Raw genomic sequence first — 18,601 nt, forward strand, 5'->3', positions numbered from 1 at the left:
CACTTACTAGCTGTATGACCCTGGGCAAGTCATTTAACCCTCATTGCCCAAAAAAGAAAAAGAAAGAAAATACTCTATTATGACTGTTATCTAAATGCACACAATGCATCCTAAAAGCTGTCACCAAGCTTCCAAAAGTGCAGCCACTAAGGAAGACTATCTTGTGGCTTGTTAAATTGATAGCCTTTATTCTGCCAGCATAGTTTCTATGAAGCTTTCAAGGATTAATAGAGTATCCAATCATGCTATGCTCTGTAGCCACCAAGGTGTGCCCAAATCATGTTTCATATACCTGTCATTGATTTCCTTAAATGACTGGTGGAGGAAAAGAAAGAGAAGCCGATTAATACCACAAAGCAGTTAAGTGTAGCCTCGAGATTGTGCACCCTTTTAAACAACCCTCCCACAATTCCACAAAGGCTGGTTCTCTCTTGATGGATTCACTGAAGGCAACAAAGAAAACCACATGAACTGTGGAAAATTGCTTTGTTTCAGTTTGCCCATCAAGGAAATGGGATCAGTGGAGACTTATGAATACCATGAGCTTTTAGTTACTGAAGTAATAGGAATGTTCCAAGCTCCTGCTGAGAAGAAAATACTCCCACTGAGGGAAATGGATAAGATTATTAGGGACCAGGAAGTACTTTGTAAATGTTATATATGACTTTCACAAGAACAGGAGCCATACCCTTTCCCCATCCCTCCCTCCCTCCCACCTCAAGATGAAGGTCAAAGCAAGTGCTAGATTCTTAAGCTGTAGGTGTCTGCCTACTACTTTATATCATGGCTGCCATCTGCATTTATTGGCTATGTCCCCATAGACAAAGAAACAGAGATCAGCATTCCTCCTTTCTGCCTTTCCCCACCATTATTATGCTTTACTGGAAGCTTTAGGAGGCAAGGGGGACTTTAGGAAGTAATGTCACCTCCGACAAAAGATTCCCTGTCCAGAAGCAAGGTGTGATTTCACACCAGTCCTAGGACCCCCAGGACAGGAAACTAACTCCACTGATTACTTGCTTTTGACTCCAGGGTCAGTCCAGCAGCTGGTTTTACCAAATGCCTTAGGGATGGGTAATCTTAAGGATGGACCTGAAAGGCACCAAAAGGTTCCCTACCAGAAAGTCAAACAACCTTTCAGATGAAGATATTAAGTTGTCTGCTCAAACACAAACACATTATGCCATTATCATCCAGTAACACCTTAGTCGGCTGAGTTAACCTATATGCTTAGGTTTGGTCACCTCCTGATTCTTGAAAGAACCCGGCAAAGGCGAAACAGTTTGGACTGAAGGGAGGGTGTGGTCAAGTGAGAGGGACAGTCAGGAGACTGAATGAAAAAAGGGATACTACTGAGAGGGAGGTTCTAGGCCTGATTTAGACCTGGAAGCTGAACCCTCTTCCCTCTTTAGGTTAAAAGGACTATATAGATCTTTTAATTGCTGTTCCCCTTTGCCCACCCCCCACATTGTCCTGGTGATAAATGTCAGAGTAGTCTAGGATCATTGGAACTTGCCAGAGTTAACCCACAAGTTAAAAAAGGAGGCGGGGAGAAGAGAGAAAAATTAAAATGATGAATTCTCTTCTGACTAACTGCAGGGGATGTGTATGGAAAGGCAAGTGAGATTTATTTTTAAAAGCAGGAGGCCAAGGTCCTCATGAGCAGTAACGTGACTGGCACTACTGTAATTTGTGCTTACGGTCAGGAAAACAGTCTCATCGAGTTCTTCTGCTTCCTTGACGATTGTCTCCAGAGTCTCTTTAGCGGTATCCATACTCTGTAGGAAGTTCACCATCTGCTCATGCAGGTACTCCATCTTTCTCTTCTTTACCTCCTCAAAACTCTGTGCCTTCTCATCATACTGGGCTAGCACCTTCTTCATCATTTCTTCATTCTGCTCTTCGAGCCATTTCTCATTTTTGCTACAGTTTTCCTGGAAAATGCATATTTCTAAAACCAGTGTGAACCCAAGAAATACAATTATATTATTGAGATACGACTCTTTTGGGGGGGAGGGAGGAGGCAACAGAGGTGAAGTGACTTGCCCAGGGTGACAGTTAGTAAGTGTCTGAGGCCACATTTCAACTTAGGTCCTCCTGACTCCAGGGTGGGTGCTCTATCCATTGTGCCACTTAGCTACCCCCAAGACGTGGTTCTTCTTAAAAGCATATATGTCTCCAGTAAACTTGAAGGGTGTTACTTTCCAGTATTTTAGTATGAGAATTTCATTTTTCTAGTCACATAAAGGAGAGTACATGTACAGTATGTAATTGGGGTGGGGGAAGATTTCCAACATACTAGAATCTTATTAAACTACCAAAAGGAACAACTTTAGAAGGGCAGCAAGGGGTAGTGGGTAGAGAGCTATCCTTGGAGCTAGAAATAAATGGGTTCAAGCTCTGTCTCTGACATGCTGACTATGATCCTGGACAGGTTGCTTAACCACTCAGTGTCTCAAACAACTCTCAAGTGGCTTAGCAGACTCTGATTTGCATTGCTAAAAGATGTTTTCTCATTGGGAGATCTCTATTCCAATGAAATTGTAGGTCTGTTTTTTTTTAAAGAGCAAAACAGCATAAGGGGGATCTATTTTGGACTATGTGTGAAAGAGTTCAGTCACTGAAGTACCAAAAAGACATTCACAAGTATCCAAAAGGCACAGGATAGAGCCTCTTAGAGTAAGGTTCCATGACTAGTCTGCCATATTCAGGAATTAGATTCAAGGCCTTTTGCTGATCAGCTAAGCCCTCATGTCTATATAGAAATAACCAAATAGTTTGTTACACTCATGCATCCTCTTTAGTGGGAATGTGACTACATAATAGACCAGGTGGAATAATATTGTTCTTCCTGATACACTCAGATGCATGATCGGACTAGCTAATGGTGCCCATCATCAGTGGAAAAGCCTTCTCTGATGGCCCTAGACCTCTGCCATTTTGCCATATCCTTCACAGGTCCCTCACTCGTTGACTCATCTATTTAACAAGCATTCATTAAGTGCCTATGATGTGTGAGTAAACATACTAAGTGCTGAAAATACAAATGAACCCCTTCCTACCTTCCAGGCACTTACATCCTAGGTTGACAATGAACTCTTCTGGGGCACAATGAGTAAACAGGAAGGAATAAGATCTGGGAATAAAAAGCTATTTACCACCACCACCTCCATCCTTGCCATAGGTGAGATTTAGTCTTGCTCATCTCCACCTCTTCCTCCTCACCCCTGTCTTCTGGCTTCTCTGGCCCCCTTCAGATCTCAGCTAAAATTCTACCTTCTGCAAGACTGCTAGTAACTTTTCTCTGAGATTATCTACAGTTTATCCTGTATGTATCTTGTTTATATATATTTATTTGCATGTTGTCTCCCCTGTTAGATTATGAGCTCCCTGAGGGAAGCGTTTTTGTTTTTTTTTAACCTTTCTTTGAATCCCCACTGCTTAGCACAGGATTCGGCATTTAGTAAGTGCTTAATAAATGCTTGTTGGCTTATTGATTTAAATGAAACACAGGTGAGGTTTACTTCTGTGAATGGATTTTCAGTGGACAGTACGTTGCTCACCTAATGGCTCTCCCATCCTGACTATGGAAACTCTCATATGAGAAGGAAATATTATTTTGAAAACTTTGGTCTTACTGTCCTTACTTAGAATGGTCTTGGTATTTTACACAGAGAGAAAACTTTAGAGACGCTTCATTTCTAATAGCAAAAATAAACCAGCTGAGGCCAAAACACAAACCAAAACAGTTCAGTTCCTTTGGGAATGTCTTTACTACTTGAGTAAACTAGATCCTTTACAAGAGAGATATTACTAAATATGGCAACTCACCTCAATAGTATTGAAGAATGATTCTATCTCAGTAACAAATGCTTCAATCTTCAGAGACTTTTCTTTTAAATTTTCTAGAAATTCTCCTAATTGAATCTGAATTTTAAAAGGATATATAAAAGGATAAGGATAACTATATAATATTTGAGGAAACAGCCTTGACAATATTTTATAGTTACCAACATCTAACAATATACATTCATTGCACAAAGTCATTAATATTTTTTGAGAGCTATTTTTGTGGAAGGGAAGGGAAGGGAAGGGAAGGGAAGGGAAGGGAAGGGAAGGGAAGGGAAGGGAAGGGAAGGGAAGGGAAGGGAAGGGAAGGGAAGGGAAGGGAAGGGAAGGGAAGGGAAGGGAAGGGAAGGGAAGGGAAGGGAAGGGAAGGGAAGGGAAGGGAAGGGAAGGGAAGGGAAGGGAAGGGAAGGGAAGGGAAGGGAAGGGAAGGGAAGGGAAGGGAAGGGAAGGGAAGGGAAGGGAAGGGAAGGGAAGGGAAGGGAAGGGAAGGGAAGGGAAGGGAAGGGAAGGGAAGGGAAGGGAAGGAAGGGAAGGGAAGGGAAGGGAAGGGAAGGGAAGGGAAGGGAAGGGAAGGGAAGGGAAGGGAAGGGAAGGGAAGGGAAGGGAAGGGAAGGGAAGGGAAGGGAAGGGAAGGGAAGGGAAGGGAAGGGAAGGGAAGGGAAGGGAAGGGAAGGAAGGGAAGGGAAGGGAAGGGAAGGGAAGGGAAGGGAAGGGAAGGGAAGGGAAGGGAAGGGAAGGGAAGGAAGGGAAGGGAAGGGAAGGGAAGGGAAGGGAAGGGAAGGGAAGGGAAGGGAAGGGAAGGGAAGGGAAGGGAAGGGAAGGGAAGGGAAGGGAAGGGAAGGGAAGGGAAGGGAAGGGAAGGGAAGGGAAGGGAAGGGAAGGGAAGGGAAGGGAAGGGAAGGGAAGGGAGAAATCTGTAAACTGTTGGACATGACCTTCTCAAGAGATATGATCTTGTTTTCACATTAGAAAGACCAGGCATATCAATTGACACAAATTTTTTAATTGTAATTTTACTTCAAAATAAGAATTTTTATCCTATATTTTCTTTGCCCATGGGGAAAAAATACATTGCATCAATTGATGCAACTTTGTTCTTTGAGGTATTCTCAAATTCCATTCCTACAATGTTCAGTTCTTTCTCCTTCAAATACTAGAGAAGAAACCAAATTCAACTCTGTCATCTTGAGTGTGGGACAAGAAGCATATAGTTAAAACATTTTAGCCAATATCTCCCACCATAATTATCACTTCTTCACTTAATAACCCTTTTATTGGCACTAATGATTAGCAAAATGGAACTAAGTTTCAGCCCATTTTCATTTCATTCATTCATCACAGTCTGATTAAAATTCTAATGATCACTAAAGCCAAACAACTGGAGGAAGGACCCAGGAGAAAGTAAAATAATTTACAAATTAGATAATTAGACCTTGAATAATTAATAGTTTCTATATAGAAAATACTAGAGTTATACATATCTAAACAATGAAAAATAATCTGATTCTTATTTTTTTATAATTCTTCTGGTCAATTCTTAGTCTTTACAGTTTGATGAAAATTAAAGGGGCTTTCTTGCCTTTGGTTGAGGGTTTTTTTTTCTCCTTTCACTTTTCTATTCTTGCTCCTGTTACAACAGGACAAGAAAAAAAATTAAATAGTCAAGAAAGCAGAAGCTAGCCACAAGGCATAACTAGAGTGGGGCCATCCCAGCTTTTTCTCAAGGTCATAGTTTTAGAGGGAATTAAAAGCACTTGAAAGTTTTTCTGCAGGTAGAAACAACATAAATTAGCATTTAGTTAGTGAAAAGAGCTAGTTAAAATTGGAAGGTACTAAATAGCCCACTTTCTCTACCCTTTCTTATCCCCCTGGGGTTCACACCTAAGCCTATCCCAACCTGTTCCCACCTACTCCCTCCCTAGCAATGTCTGGTCTAGCAATGTGGTCAGCCCACAGGGGCTGCTGGTGTTTCAGTTTAAAAAGTTTATCTGACAAAAGTGAATGCTGTGTAATTATAATAACCAAGCTTAAACCTGAAGAAGAGATAAGAAAATGAACCTCCCTCCCTTCTTTGTAAAGGAGGAGGACAATGGATTTGGAACATTGTATATGCAGTTAGTCTTGCTCACTGTGTTGGTTAATTTTACTAAATTGCTTTTTTTTCCCTCTCGCCTTTTTATTCTTTATTAGAAAAGATGGTTCTCTGGGGTAGGGGAAGGAGGAGGAATACATCAGAAATTAAGACAATGAAAATGCATAAGATATCCTCCAAATATTTTAAGTATATACAAAGGCACATTTCATGCTATTTGCCCTGGATAAGGTTAATTTTGCTCCAGGCACTAAAATCACTAGCTCTGAACCCCACCCCCCACTTTTTGAGCAATTAAAGTTTTGAATGTCAAGTATTTTGGATAAGTTTTAATGACTGAGACAACATAATTTTAAACTCCCAACTTCATGGTATTAGCTATGAAACCCAGATGCTCCATACTCCCTTTGCTGAAGCCACAGTAGTCATTAATTAAGAAAACCAAGTGTCAGCCTGGAGGAGGAGTGAGCATATTGTCTTGAGCTCTGATGCTAATACATGGAGATTGATGTCTAAAAATGTGCCAGGTAAGCTACAGCAGTTCAACTCAAATTACAGAGACATAGACCCAATGTTGGGCAAGTTGATAAGGGCAAATTTGGTAGGGAACATGCATATTCAAGCTTCCAATGTGTTAAAATGCTGAATCAAAATAAGCCTGAGAATTATTTAGCAGTGCCCTTTAAAGTGCATTTTATTTGAATTTGAAATCATTTTGCTTTCCCCCTACCCCAATGCAGTACTAATCTTCATGCATACCATTGCATGAAGGTTAAGCAGAGAACAGAGGGAAATATTCTCCTTTGTTTTCAGGCCTTTTCCAACTCAAATAATTTATTTAAAAGAGTAAGGGATCAAAGATAAAGGTCACTTCTGAAATTGCCCAGAAACATGTATTTAGAAGAGTATTCTAGCCATTAGAATTTTAAGACTATATTTACCTTGACCACATCGATAGCTGTGTCAAGTGCCGCGACTTCATGGTCTTTGTGTGCACCGAAAATCTTGTCAATTGCAGAAATAGGGCATTTGCATGTATAACAATATGTGTCGATCTGGGATTTTTTTGCTTCTTTCTGTGTATCTTCTGCTTCTGCCAATAATCTCTCTGGCTCTACAACCTCAGACCCTGAATCCTTCTGTGGTACAGACCGACTTTCTTCCACTTCCTTTGCTAATTCATCATTTTCACCAATAAGCTCGAAAGACTCCTTGCCTTGGGATAGGACATCTTCAGGCGTGGATTCAGAGAACAAGTCATCTGATAAGAGCTCCTCTTGAGCAACCACTTCATAATTCATTAATTCTGCAAACTCATATTCATCCTGAACAGGGCTGCTGCAAGGCCTTGCCTCCCTCATTTCAGGAGGTTCAACTACTTGAGGTTCTACTTGCTGGCTTTCTGGAGCAGGTGTTGCACCCGACATGAATTCTTCTGGGTAAGACACTTCCACTGGGAGATGTTGACTTGCCTCAGGACTGGCATTTTCTTCTTCATTACTCTGGCCACCAGGTTCATTTACTCTCTCCAAAATGTGATGTGTGTCTTGGAAGGGCACTGCATAACTTATTTTCTGAGAAGCCAATTGGACTTCCTCAGTGATGGGCACTTTCCCTTGTACCTCTCCAACCTTACGGTTTTCCTCACTGCTTTTTAATTCCCCTTCACTGAACATAGCTTTCTGTTCCTCCTCCATGCTCTTGTCCCCCAAAATAGTTCCAAACCTCCCCCAGACTTCTCCTTCTCCAGCTATCAGTAAGCATGAGTCATTTTTACCAACTGGTATTTCTTCCAGAGGTTGGCTTTGGTCTTTCTGATATACAGATGCATCATGTAGAAGGTCATCTTTGAGAATATACTTCTCAAAATACATTCCAGTCCCCTCCTCGGCATCAGAATGCCTGCTTGGAAATGAAGCATCAGAATTCAGGCTCTCCCTATCAGAGGTAGTTTCACCTTCCTTCTTTTTGTCCCCAACTGCTTCTTCATACAAATCCTTATATAAGAATGCTAGTGCAGGTGGTTCTTCTAGCAGCTCTGGGTTAACAGCTTTAACTTCTGTAGGAAATAGTTGTGTTCTGGATAACACTCCTTCTTCTGCACTAAATAAGGGTGTTCCAGGAGACTTTGCTTCCACATCTCTGGCAACATCCCTTGGAGTCCCACTGTCAGTTGATTTGAGGGTAGGTAAAGATGGCTGAGATTCTGTATAAGAAACTTTGCCATCATCCTTTTCCATTCCATAAAAGCTTTCATCTAATTTTACCAAGTCAGACTCATATTCCAGAGTACTATCTGCTGAACTTTCTGGGAAAAACATTGTTTCTTCAGGAACTTTCTTTTGGTGTTCTCTTTCAACATCTTGCTTTAGAAGAGATTCCTTTTTCCATGGCTCTGGGGAGATGTTATAATCAATCAAAGTATATTTTTCAAAATAATCCACATCACTGGGCATTGTATGATCACTGAAGGTCACATCTGAGTCAGTAGAAATGTCCTCTTCTGCAGGGTGAGTTTTCTCTTGCGTTTGTCCTTTCCTCAGGGACACATCTGCCTCCAAGTCACCTGCATGGGACTCATTTCTCACAGCTTCCTGGCTTAGAGTCACCTCACTGCCATAACGAAAGGGTTGGATGCTCTTTGAAGTCTTCTCTTCCAAGTACTCTAACTTATCCTGCATTTTTTCACACTCCTCCTCATCAACTGATGAAATAAAAGCAGGAGCATGAATGTTCAATATCTCACAACCTTCAGAGATGATGCTAAATGCATTTTTTTGCTCTTCTGTGAGGCCAGGGGGCTTGCTGGTCACCACAGCACCTCCATCTTTTACAAAAAGATTTTTAGGTTCTTTTACTATGCCTTCGGTGGAAGAAATTTCTTCACCATTAGTTGGTGGCATATCACTTGTAACTTCATCAGAATCACCAATTGCTGATGGGTATGGTTTATCTACCTGTAGATCTTCAATAGGTTTTGTCTGGGAATCAGAAATGTGCTTTGAGACAAAAGTGGATGGCATAGGTGAATCTGATGCACCATCTTTGGTTTGGTGAGCCCGAACTGTTCCAGTTAGTTCTGGAGGTGAAATTTCTGATATCTTTGATATATTAACTTCTGGAGAAGATATTGAAATTACAGCTGGTGATTTCACAGGTGAGAAAATTGCTTCTGGAAAAGAAGATAATTGATCTAAGTTTCTTGTTTCATCTAAGGGTCTGTCTGGAGTAATTTTCGATTCTCTGGACACCGATCTTTTGAAGGTTTCTAATTTGGGTTGTGGCTCTTGTTTCTTGCCTTCCTTGGTAATATCAGCTAAGGCCTCTTTTGAAGGCTCAACCTCGGCATGTGGTATATCAGAGGAAAGCAGGTGTTGTTCCTTTTCCTCACTGTGACTTGGTAGTTTAGACGTCAGACTTCCCACATCAGGTAAAGCATGAAGGTCCTCCTGCTCTACTTTGACCCTGTGACCAGAACTAGTTGGAATTAATGCCCTAGTCTTTCTTTCCAATGAATCAATTTCCCTTAAAGAAGTTGGCTGTGTTCCTACTGGTTTTGTTTCTTTGATTTCTGGGTGAGCCATTGAGAGTACCATTTGTGATTCTCCAGTAACTAATTTTGCTTTAGCTGAAGAATATGTTTGATTTTTCAGATTCTCAGTTTCATCATGGGAATTATCAAAGGTGATTTCTGATTCTTCAGAAACAAAATTGGTCCTCTTTGATGAGTAAGGCTGAGTCCTCTGATTATTTTCACCTGGAGACAAATTGGGAAAGCTTCCCTTTTGTTCACTTTCCTCTTCAGGACTGACTGTGATAGCATCAGATCTTCCCAAAATCAACTTTTCTTTCTCTGTCAAAGGAGATTGACAACTCTCTTCTTTGTTCTTTTCTGTGGGGCCTATGAAAGCAATCTCTGATTCCTTGAAAAAATCCACTTTAGCAAATGATGGTGGTTGACTTTCATCCACAGAGCTCCCAAGAATCATACCTAGTTCTTCAGACACTTCTCTGGATGGAAGAATTGGATGAGGTTTTGAATCTTCCCTCATGCCTCTCTCTGCAGAAGAAAGCTGATTTTCACTAGGGATTGAAGTGGTAGACTCTGACACCACACTGACTTCAATAGGTATTTTGGCCACCATTCCTTTATCTTCCTTATTTTCACAGAACTGAGGTACAGGCTCTTTTGAGTATCCCACTTTATGTAGTTGTGATTCCTGTAAGAGGCCTGACATCTTTATTTCATTTGTATCTCTGTGCCTCAATGGGACCACCATTTCTGACTTTTCTTCCAGCACATCTTTGTCTATGATGTGATATGGTTTTTGTTCTAAGACTTTTTCTTCATCAGTTGAGCTTGCAGTTTTTAGATTAGATTTATCATCATAAAATGTTGAAGCTATAGCCTTTGGCATTTCTTTCTCTGGTCTATCACCACCAACTTTAATCAAACTATCTTTTGATTCTTCCATTGTCAAAGTTCTTGGCTCCAGTTTAGCTGATTCTTTCAAGGTTTTTTTACCTACAAATTCTGATGGAGTTGACTCTGGTGGCCAAGTCATTTGATCCACTTCCACTGGAGAGAACACCTTTTTCCCTTGGTCATGCTGTTGATCAAGATAAGTTAAAACATTCTTTGATTCTTCCATCAACTGGCTTGTCTCAGAGGAAGTGTAGATCTCTGCCTTTTGTACCCTGTTATCACCAATGATGTGAGTGGGAGCACCATTTTCAGCTTTTTCTGAAACCAATTGTTTTCCCAAAAGACTAGGTTGGTTTTCATATGTCCTGTTCTGAGAAGAAATAACTTTGATGTTTTCTGGTTCTTCTGTTGGCATCTCGACCCCTATGCCTGATAAAGATTGCATTTCTTCCTTTCTATTTTCTGGAATCTTCTGCTCTTCAATGAGATTCTCAGAAATGTGTTTGGACAGCTCCAATGGAGTTTCTTCCATGGTAGATAAAAACATGGGTTCTTCTTTGAACTGTCTTGGTTTTCTAGATTCTGTTAAGGCAGTTCTAGCTTCTTCCCCATGTACCAGTCTTGACTCTGGTAAATGATGAGTCGGTAGTGGCTCCGATTCTTGTGATACCTTTTCACCTCTTAATGGAGTCAAGTTGGACAGGTCCTTATCTACTTGATTAGGTAAGGATAGTGGTATCTCTTTCTGCTCCCTTTCTTCACTGGCTTTATTTAAAATAACTTTAGATTCTTTCTCAGGCAAAAGTCCTGACACTGATAAAGGAGATAGTGATGGTTTCTCAGCTTCATTTAAGTCATTAAGGGCAGCTGGAACTGTTGTTTTAGCCTCACCTTCCAACACAGCTGTGTCTGTGACAGGGCTCAGTGGAGCTTCTTTTTCATCAACATCATTTTCTGGAGCACTAGCCCCAAAAAACAGACTGGCCATCCATGATGTGAAAGATGAAACTCCTTTTTTGCTTTTACTCTCAGTGACAGTTCTTGGGGTAGCAGTTTCAGCTTGCTCAGGGACTTTATTAATTATTTCTGGGGAATCCAGCAGTGCAGTTATTTTCCCAGATTGAATCAGGGAAAGTTTTGATTTTTCTTGCGTTGAGATTTTGGCCTCAGCCAGAGGTTTCTCTGATTCTGACTGCTGGGCTTCATCAGCAGTTTTTGCAACCTTTGAAGTATCTGCTTTTGGTTCCTCCAACAGTGTTTTCTCTCTGGAAGAATATGGTGCACTTCCCAGATCTTCTTTTCCAATATCTAAGGCTTTTATGGAATCTTCTGCCAGACAATTGGTTTCTTTGACTGAAGAAGGGATCATTTCAGGCTTTACCCACTCCCTTATGTGCTCCCCAGAGACTTGCATTTGGACTTTAGTGGTGCTTTCAGAGGTTGGTGTGAATTTTTCCTGGCCATCTTCTGCTGTGCCTAACTTTTCTGGTATCACAATTTCAGGATCCACTGATGAAGAGAGCTGCTTCCCATTAGTTTCAGGTTTACTTAGATTTTCAGCTACAACTGCAGCTCTTGGTTCTTCAGCCACTTTTATTTCAGGAGAAGAGGACATTTGAGTTGTCAGTTTCTCTGTATGATCAGGGAGCCTGCTCAGAGGAGATATTGGCCCTTGGGCTAATAAATCAGGTTTTTCTTCAGCTGGGTAAAGGCTTTCTTTTATGTGTTCATAAGTTTGTTCCTTCTGAGGTGGAGCAGCTGTTACTTGCCCTAACAATCTTCCATCTGGGGCAGAGGAATATGGCTGCTCTGACTCCAACACTCTTTCCTTATTGGGGCTAGCCTGCTCTTTTGGAAGTTCTTTTAGCAGCCAGATTCCTTCTTTTGGCGAAGTAGGGGACTCTTTGGCATCCTTAACATCTCTGGGCTCAATTGTCACAACAGATTTCGACTCTTCCAAAGGCAAACTTGCTTCTGCAAATGAAGGGGACTTAGTAGTAATATCCTGTCGATCAGCCAAGGGACTGCTTAATGAAGGCATTGATAGGTCAGATGAATTCGCATCATCTGGGCAAAATGCAGTTTTTTGCTTTGCATGTTCCTCAGGTACATTTTCTGACATAAGAAATGAACGTGTTTGGGCCATGTCTTCATTTATTTTAGTCCCTATATCCTCTGCCCCTTGTGGGACCAAATTTCCTATGGAGGTCAAAGGATGACCTTTTTGCTTCTCTCCTTTGTTAGACTCTACCACATCCCTTGACTCTTGCAATAATTCTTTTAATGAAAAATGATCTTGCTGTGGTTCTGGGTTTTCCTTTTCAATGAAAGAAGCTACTGATTCATCTGGCACCATACTGACCACCTCAGTTGAGAAAGGCTTCTGCTCTTGCTTCCTTTCTTCCCTCATCTTAGCCTCAGAGCTTGCCCTTTCTAGCACTGAGCTTCCCATTTCTGCTGTGAGAGATTTCTCTTGTTTTGCATCCCTATGTTCATTTTCCCTCAATAAGCCCTGTGACATCTCTGACACAACCCCTGATAACTCTAGTGCAGGGGGTAGCATGCCTGTCCTCTCAGGCTCCACTGGATGACTTGAAGAAGGAACAGCTGGCTTTTCTGACAGCAGATAACTCTTATCTGACATCACTGTTCCAGGCTCTTGTCTGCTCTCACCTGTAGGAGTGATTGATTTCATGGATAACTCTTCTGTGCCCAAAGTTTCCAATTTATGTGGGGGGCACTTTATTTCTTCCTTTTCCTGTGCTGGAACTCCTTTATCTGATGCTGATATCGCAGACTTTGAGGAAGGAAGTTTGGTATCTTTTTTCTCCATTTCAACAGCCATGTATGGTGGAACTGAACCTTCGGTCACCAATGCGGGAGGAAAAGATTCAGAGGCTTGCTTCTTCGACAAAGTCAAACGTTCAGCTGCAGGAGCTGTCAGAGATGAGATACCTTGATCACTTCCTACCTTTGATAAAACTGAATGCTCAGTCACAGGTGACCCAGGTTTTTCCTCTTCCTTTACCACTTCTGACAAAACCGCACCCTGGGCTGAATATCTTGAATTTGGTGATGCATGGAAATTCACTTCTTCTTTATCTACTTCTGACCAGACTGGAGACATAGATGCAGCTGTTTCTATAGGTGAAAGGTCAGTTTCACCTACCTCCTCTTCTTTCTCATTAAGTACCAGATGTTCTGTTTGTGGAGAACAATGATCCACTTCTTCCTGCCTCACTTTTGATAAGACTGAATCAGATATAGATGTTGTGGGAAGTGGGGAATCTGACTGGATTTCTTCCTTTACTACTTTGGGTAAAAGAGAAGGTTTGAATTCTGATGCTGTGACTTGCGGGGAATCAGAATCAATTTCTTGTTTATTTGCTTCTGACGAAAATGAGAATTTCCATTCAGGGGGATGTGGAGTTTCCTCTTTCTCTGGTTCTGATAAAACCAGGTGCTGGGATTCAGGTATGGCTGCTTGTTCTTTGTCTTGTTTAACTTTCTCCTTTGTCTCTTGCTGTGAAACTCCAAACCCAGCCAAAGATTTTGTCTCTTGGATGTCTTTCAGGTTTTCCTTATTCTTCAGTGAAGTTTCCTGCTGACGCATAGGTGTCTCGATTGACATAGAATCAGATCCCATTCTCTTTCCTGACTCCCCAGGTGCAACTGAGGGTTCCATCACATACTCTGGGGCCCTTGGAGAATGGGGTTCCATTTCTTTATGCTGCAGTGAAGGTGGGTGTTCCGGTGGAGCGGCCTGGGAATTGGGTATGATTTCTTCCTTGCTTACTTTTGAAAAAGCCAAATGTTCAGATTCCCCTTTTTGAGCATGTGCAAGTTCCAGCCCTAGCTCTTTCTTCACTTCTTGAGTTGATTCTTGAGGCCCAGTTACAGAAGTTTCTGGTAAAACTGGCTTGATTTTTTCTTCCTCAGATAAGCCTTCCTTCATGAAGGCAGGTGCTACAGGTACTGATGAATCAGGCCTGATTTCTTCCTTCTCTCTTTCATCAGTTGAAGATGGTGGAATTGAGTGTCCAGACTCAAGTATCTGAGAGTGACCTTCAAGTTTTTGCTTCTGTGACAAAATGAGATATTCAGATACAGATGTGGCAGCTTTTTGGGAGTTGGGCTTGACTTTTCCCTTTTCTACATCAGCTGTTGAAGGTGGCAGATTCAACTGATCAGAACCTTGCCCTGAGGAGGAAGGTTGAGCTTTTTGTCTCTGTGAAGAAATGGTTTGCTCAGGGACAGTCACTGTAGCTGCTTGGGTCTCAGGCTCAATTTCTTCCTTCCCTGCTTCTGAAAAAATGGAATATTCTGAAACAGATATTGCCGTTTGCAATGAACCAGGTGCATTGTCTTTCTTCTCTGGTTCAGGTATTGTGTAAGGTGGGACTGAAAAGTCAGAGGCCGAGTCTGGTGAAAAAGGCTCAACCTCTTCATTCTCTTCTTCAGTCAAAATGGTGTGTTCAGAAGGGGATGTTGAGTGTAGCGGGTAATCCCGTTCAAATTCTTCTTTCTCTGACTCTCGAACTGCATGAGGCGAAACTGAATATTCAGACACAAATGCGGAATCTGGAGAGTAGGGTCCAATGTCATCTCCAATGTCATCTTTTTCTTCTTCCGATAGAATCATATGTTCAGCTGTAGCTACTGAGCTTAGAGGAGACCTTTGGCTGGTTGCTTCTTTCTGTGATTCCTGTGCCATGTATGGAGGAATTGAATACTCAGAAGCAGATGTGGAATCAGGTGTATAACGCTCACTTTCTAAAGTCTCTTCTTCTGAGAAGATGGCAGCTTCAGATGTGGATGCTAAACGTGTAGGGGTCTGGCATTCAATATTCTCCTCTTCTGCTGTAGGAGATGTAGTAGAATACTCAGATACAGATGTGAACTCTGGGGAGTAAGGCACAGTCTCTTCTTCTGACAAAATTTCATATTCAGATCCTGATGTTACAGCTGGTGGAGAAACTGGCTTAGTTTCTTTTTCCTCTAGTTCATGAGTTGAATATGATAGACTTGAAAACTCAGATGCAAAGTCTGAATCTGGAGAAAGAGGCCCAATTTCTTCTCTCTCTTTCTCTAATAAAGCCACATGTTCAGAAGTGGATGTGACCAATAGAGGTAGGTCGGGTTCAGCTTCTTTCTCCCCTTCATGAACCAAATGTGGTGGGATGGCATTTTCAGACGCAGAAGGGCTTTCTGGGTAATCAATTTCAATGATCTCTTCTTCTGATGCATATGAGGGTTCAAGTTCTGGCTCTGAAGTTACTGGCAAGGAAATTTCCCCCTCCTCCTCTTTCATTTCTCCCAAGGCTGATGGTTCAGAGAAAGAAACTGATGATTCAGGCATAGTCTTTTCTAGTTCCCCTTCACCAGCTGGAGAAACTGGCTCTTCTTTTTCTAAGGAAGATATCTCCAGGTTTTCTACCTTTGTACCAAAAAGACCTGGGGCAGATGCTGCAGTGACTGGTGAATCTGACTCCAAGGCTTCCTCTTCTGCCTGAGATGAAGTGAAATTTTCAGAAATTGATGTAGCAGCAATTGCCGATAAATCTGATTCTCTTTCTTCCCCCCCAACCTTATCCACAAAAGATGGTGGTGTTGAAAGTGTGGGTGATAAAGCTACATCTTGTTGTGTATCAGCTCTCAACTCTTCCTTCACCATTTTGGGCAACATCAATTCTGAGGTTACAGTGTCTGAAGAATCCATTTGTATTTCATGCATTGAATCTTCTTCAGCTGCAAGTGTTGAACTTGACAAAGGGAGACTCTGAGGCTCCACAGTTTTATTACTAGAGGAAACAGTATGTTCGAGTCCAGATGCTGCAGCTGCATTCAGGGGTGAATACGAGTCAATTTCCTTTGGCTTTTCTATATCCTTAAGAAATGATGGCACCGGCCTGGACTCTTTAGACATTGCTTCTCTCCAGGGTGGAGAAAGCTGCTTTTCTTTATCACTCTCTAGATTTTGGGTCATTGATTTACTTGCTTTGGAAAATATGCTAGAGTCCTGATTTGCCAGATCTGGTTCTAAAGTAACAGATGCATCTTTCCCCTTTCTGTAATTGATTTCCTTAATTACATAACCCTTTGGCAATGTTCCATAAAATTGTAGGGGAATTATTTCTTCTTTCACCGAATTGAACATCTTAATTTTATATTGTACTGTTCCTATATAAACTGGCCTTAATACTAATGGCTTGTGTTCTTTGTATATTGCCCCAGTGATGGGGGGGGTGTTTGAGACAGTCTTCTTTTTTCTAGTTTTATCATAAGTACCAATAGATGACTTTTCTTGTTCTGATTTTCCATCTGAAATTGAAGCTTTGTCTTTTGCATTTGCTAGGACATCTGCTTGCCCTTCCAAGGAGTGTCTCTTTTTGCCTCCTTTCCGACGCAAAGCTGGGGAGCCATGCTTTGATGATGACTTATGGGTTCTTTTCCGAACCTTTTTACCTTCATCCAAGATAAAGGAAATGTTCCCTGGAGGAGAACTTACTGTTGATCCTTCCATACTATACATATCAGAAGTTAAACTACTTTCTGAGGCCCAGGGAGTGGAGGACCTACTCGAGCTGGTCTCCCAAGTTATTCCACTATCTTCACGTTGAACTGTTACCATGGAAAAGGAGGGGTCAGATATAATACACTCCTGCTTGGTCTTGTCCTCTTCATTATTGTCTGTTAACCTAGAATGATAATAAGAATAGTAAAAAGACCATGTCACATTTTAACTATTCATCAACTCTTCTGAAATTAGAATATAAAAGGCAAAATCAGATATGGTTAAGGATACATAATAAAATACCAACATGACATATATATTTTACTTCTAAGATGACCAAAAATGGGCAAGCGTGTAAAATATTGGAATGAACTGAAGTCAAAATTTGAGCCCATAATCATTGAAAATAACTAAGGTTTATAGAACAGAACTAAATCAATATACCTCTTACTCAGCATATTTGAAATCAAATTCATCTTCCTCACGAAATCAGTCCCCCTGTCCTTACCTCCATTTTCTTTCAATTCCTCTCCCAGTCATCCAGGTTTAGAATTTCAGAGTCATTTTTGAACAACCCATCTCCCTCAGTTCCTACCCTCCATGACAGGTCATAGATCTCGTTTTCTCTTAAACTTCATATTTTTTCAATCCAGTAGCATTGATTAAGTCCCCATCCACTTTGATCTTTCTACAGTTTCCAACACTACTTTCCACCCCTACCTCCTGTATACTTTCTTTTCTTCAGCTTCCATGTCACTACTGTCTCTTACTTCTCTCTTCTTACCTGTTTTACAATCTCCAGAGTATCCTTTGCTAGTTCAGTATCCATCCCTTACCCACCAGTTTTCAGTGTCTCTCAAAGGTCTGTCTCAGGGCCTCTTTTCTTCTGATTTGACATCTTTCCATTGATGTTTGATTTCATCTGCCCGGATGGATTTAATCTTTACTTCCATGAAACTGAGATCCAAGTTTCTTTATAAATCTCTATCTAATTCCTAATCTCTCTCTTGAACTCTAGTCCCACATTTCCATCTGCCCACTGAATACCTTTAACAATCACTAACAACCTCAATTCAACATGCCCAATCTGGAACTTGTCAGATTTTCCTTTTGTTATTATGATTCAATTGATATGGTGAACTCTTTCCATTGATAAAGATAAACAACTTATCTATAATCATACTCTTGAACAACTACTTGCCCATGGTCATATAGCTAGTTCATGTCGGAAGCAGAAGTTGAATGGAGATCTTCCTGACTCCAAGGCCAGCCCTCTATCCACTATGCCACCTGCCTTTTGGACTCATCCTTTGGGGGCGGCTAGGTGGCGCAGTGGATAAAGCACCGGCCCTGGATTCAGGAGGACCTGAGTTCAAATCTGGCCTCAGACACTTGAGACTTACTAGTTGTGTGACCCTGGGCAAGTCACATAACCCCCATTGCCCTGCAAAAAAACAAACAGACTCATCCTTCTCCTCAAATCTGCCCCTCTAATCAACTTTACTGTTTCTTTTGATGGTGCCATTATCTTTCCAATCACCCAGATCTGAAACCTCAGTCATCTTTATTTTTTCCCTCTCTCTTATGGTACCCCGCCCCCATATCCAATCACTTGCCACATCCTATTGGTTGTTATGTCCAATACAGCCACATCATCCTTTGCATCAAGGTCCTTCTTTCCGTTCACATTGTCACTACCCTATCTTGGGCTTTTATCTCC

The 18,601-nt window shown here is 41.4% G+C and overlaps 1 protein-coding gene across 1 annotated transcript in view; it reads right to left on the bottom strand.

Moving 5' to 3' along the window:
- Positions 1 to 18,601, bottom strand: part of CMYA5 (cardiomyopathy associated 5) — a 127,833-nt gene that overhangs the window by 62,645 nt on the left and 46,587 nt on the right. Inside the window, exons 2-5 of the mRNA XM_044004239.1 lie at positions 6,883 to 17,065; positions 3,832 to 3,927; positions 1,701 to 1,934; positions 293 to 315 (exon numbers count right to left, since the gene is read on the bottom strand). Coding sequence (XP_043860174.1) covers positions 293 to 315; positions 1,701 to 1,934; positions 3,832 to 3,927; positions 6,883 to 17,065 — 10,536 coding nt within the window. The remainder of the gene's footprint in view (positions 1 to 292; positions 316 to 1,700; positions 1,935 to 3,831; positions 3,928 to 6,882; positions 17,066 to 18,601) is intronic.

This window comes from Dromiciops gliroides, chromosome 1 (genome assembly GCF_019393635.1).
Source record: "Dromiciops gliroides isolate mDroGli1 chromosome 1, mDroGli1.pri, whole genome shotgun sequence".
Lineage (NCBI taxonomy): Eukaryota > Metazoa > Chordata > Mammalia > Microbiotheria > Microbiotheriidae > Dromiciops > Dromiciops gliroides.